At 67.3% G+C, this 2,291-nt stretch overlaps 1 protein-coding gene across 1 annotated transcript in view; it reads right to left on the bottom strand.

The window, feature by feature from the left end:
* Positions 1-105: 105 nt before the first annotated feature.
* The window catches only part of LOC104985533 (tuberin-like), a gene marked incomplete at its 3' end in the record, with an annotated part of 23,325 nt that continues 21,139 nt past the window's right edge, over positions 106-2,291 (bottom strand). Inside the window, exons 20-21 of the mRNA XM_010835753.1 lie at positions 1,004-1,134; positions 106-605 (exon numbers count right to left, since the gene is read on the bottom strand). Coding sequence (XP_010834055.1) covers positions 106-605; positions 1,004-1,134 — 631 coding nt within the window. The remainder of the gene's footprint in view (positions 606-1,003; positions 1,135-2,291) is intronic.

The raw sequence follows: 2,291 nt of genomic DNA, 5'->3' as shown, positions 1-2,291 counted from the left end.
CCCAGAGCGCGGTCACCGAGGAGCCTGGTCTCTGTGGCCAGCCTGCCCTGCCTAGGCCCCGCCGGCCCCAGGCCCCCACGGGAGCACCAGGAGGGCAGGGCTCACCTGGGGTTGATGCCTGGCACCTTCTCGGTGTTGGAGGTCCCTGCTCGGTTCTTGAAGGCATCCCTCTCCACCCTCTTGCCCCTGCGTGACGGGGCCGAATCCGAGATGGTGTAGCCTCGGGGCCGCAGCCCGCTGGGGGAGCGGGGACAGCTGGAAGGCAAGGGGCCCTCTGGCTGGGCAGGGCCCCGACCCCGGCGTTCCTCACCCGGGGCTGACCAGGCGGCACCTTCCCCGTCCAGGATCCCTGACTGCGACCGGGCCTTGGCCTCGGGGCTCAGCCGGCCGACCTCAGCCTTGTCCCCGGGGTCCCCCAGGATGTCCTGCAGGGTCTGCAGTTCAGGCGACGAGCTGGACTTGCTCAGGGGCTGAGAGGGCTGGAAGGCGAGGTCCACGGAGGCCCGGGAGCCCTCCGAGGAGACCGCCCGCTCGATGGGGATGCCCCCAGGAGGCAACTCCTCGGCATGGAATGACTTCTCCTCCTGGCTGGAGGTGGAAGATGACTGGGAAGAATGGATCCAAAAGAAACGCTCACCAGGAGGCACCGCAGAGCCCACCCAGGTTTACCTGGAGAAATAAGGCCCCACCCATCCCCAGCCAGGGCCTCAGAGCGGCCAGCACGGAGCTAGAGGTTCCCCTTTCCCGAAAGCACTTCCCGTGCCCTTCGCTCAGCAGTGGAGCCAAGGCCCCAGGCTACAGGATGCTGGCATGGAGGGGCTAAAAGCCCGGGCGGACCACTGCGGGGGACCTCAGGCTGCCCCACAACAGGGACACGCACAGGGATGGGAGAGCAGCGGAAGTACAAAGCAAACCAGCCTACGGTGGCTCAGCCCCGCCGTACCCCCAGCAGGGGGTGATAGCACCCACAGGCCCCTCAGGTGGCTCCCCCGCCTGCACTCACCCTGCTGAAAGCGTCGCTGCGCCCACAGCGCCCGTCGGAGCCCAGTGTCGCCTCAAAATCTTCCAACTCGGGAGGCTCTGCAGACAAACCAGCCTCACCTGGACCTCCCTCCTCCAGGACCACCGCAGAATCTGGAAGGACACAGATGTGCTGCTGGGTGCGGCCCGTCCAGGACTCACATGGCCTCTGGGCACCGGGTTTCCCCATGAGAGGGCACAGCGGCTCCCCAGCAGGGCCTGGCCCAAGGCTCTCCTCCCGGGGGCTCTGAGCCACCCCCTCCCATCGAGCCGGCTGGAGAGGGACATTGAGTGCCCTGACACAGGGGTCTGTCTCTTCATGGACTCCCAGGGGTCAAGATGGGGGGCACCTGGCCCCTTGGAGTGCCCACCTGAGCATTCCAGCATCCACAGAAGCTGCCCCAGTAGCTCCCCCGGGGAGCTCCCCCAGCAAGGCGGGTGGGCAAGGGCAGACAGGACCCCTGTGCAGAAGCCCCTGCCTGAGTCAGGCCCCGGCCCAGAGGAGGGGCCTCGACCAGCCCTCAGGAGCCAGGAGAATTCTGAGCTCCTCCCTGCCAGGCCCAAGGGAGAGACCAGTGAGGGACCCCGTGTGCACACGGGCTCTGAAGTGTCCTGAAGGGTGGAGGCTCGCCTGCTGAGTCCATACCGACCCAGAGCCGGGCAGCTAAGGAGGGAGCATGACCCCAAAGCCAGGTTTCCTGTGCCAGCACTAGGGCGAGGGGCTGAGGAGAAGCGACTGAGTCAGCGCAGCCCCGCACTGCGCAGTGCGTCAGCCGCCTCGAGAAGCCCTGCCGTGCCCGCCCCGAGCCAGTCCTACCCATGTGGGGGACTGGGGCAGTTGGAGCACCTGGCCAGCCACACCCTCCGGCCAGGGCCTGGGAGCAACGGGCTGGAAGCCAGCCTGCGGGGCCCTCGGGCAGCCCGTGTGTACGGCAGACACACCCCATTTGTGGGCTCACAAGGCCCGTCAGCACCAGAGCCAGGGCAGTGCAGCTCTGTCCTCTGCCGGTCTCTGGGGTGCAGTCATCCAGGTCACCCCCTCAAGCTGAAGACAGGGCTGGGAGAGCCCGACAGGCTTGGGAACAGAACTCAGGCACAGAGGGCACAAGGCAGTGGGGGTTCCCGCTGACAAAGCACAGGCATCCTGCACCGACGTCCTCGTGCGAGTCGGGGATGGCTCCCTGAGGCGACGAGAGGCTCAGACGGGGTCAGGGAGGGGTGAGCGGAGGAGGGACGATGACACAGCATCTACAAGGCAGAGCGGGGCTCTG

Source organism: Bison bison, unplaced genomic scaffold, assembly GCF_000754665.1.
Source record: "Bison bison bison isolate TAMUID 2011002044 unplaced genomic scaffold, Bison_UMD1.0 scf7180017845560, whole genome shotgun sequence".
Taxonomy (NCBI): Eukaryota; Metazoa; Chordata; class Mammalia; order Artiodactyla; family Bovidae; genus Bison; species Bison bison.
Note: the sequence above shows the minus strand (reverse complement) of the source record. Positions and strands in the feature narration are given on the sequence as shown.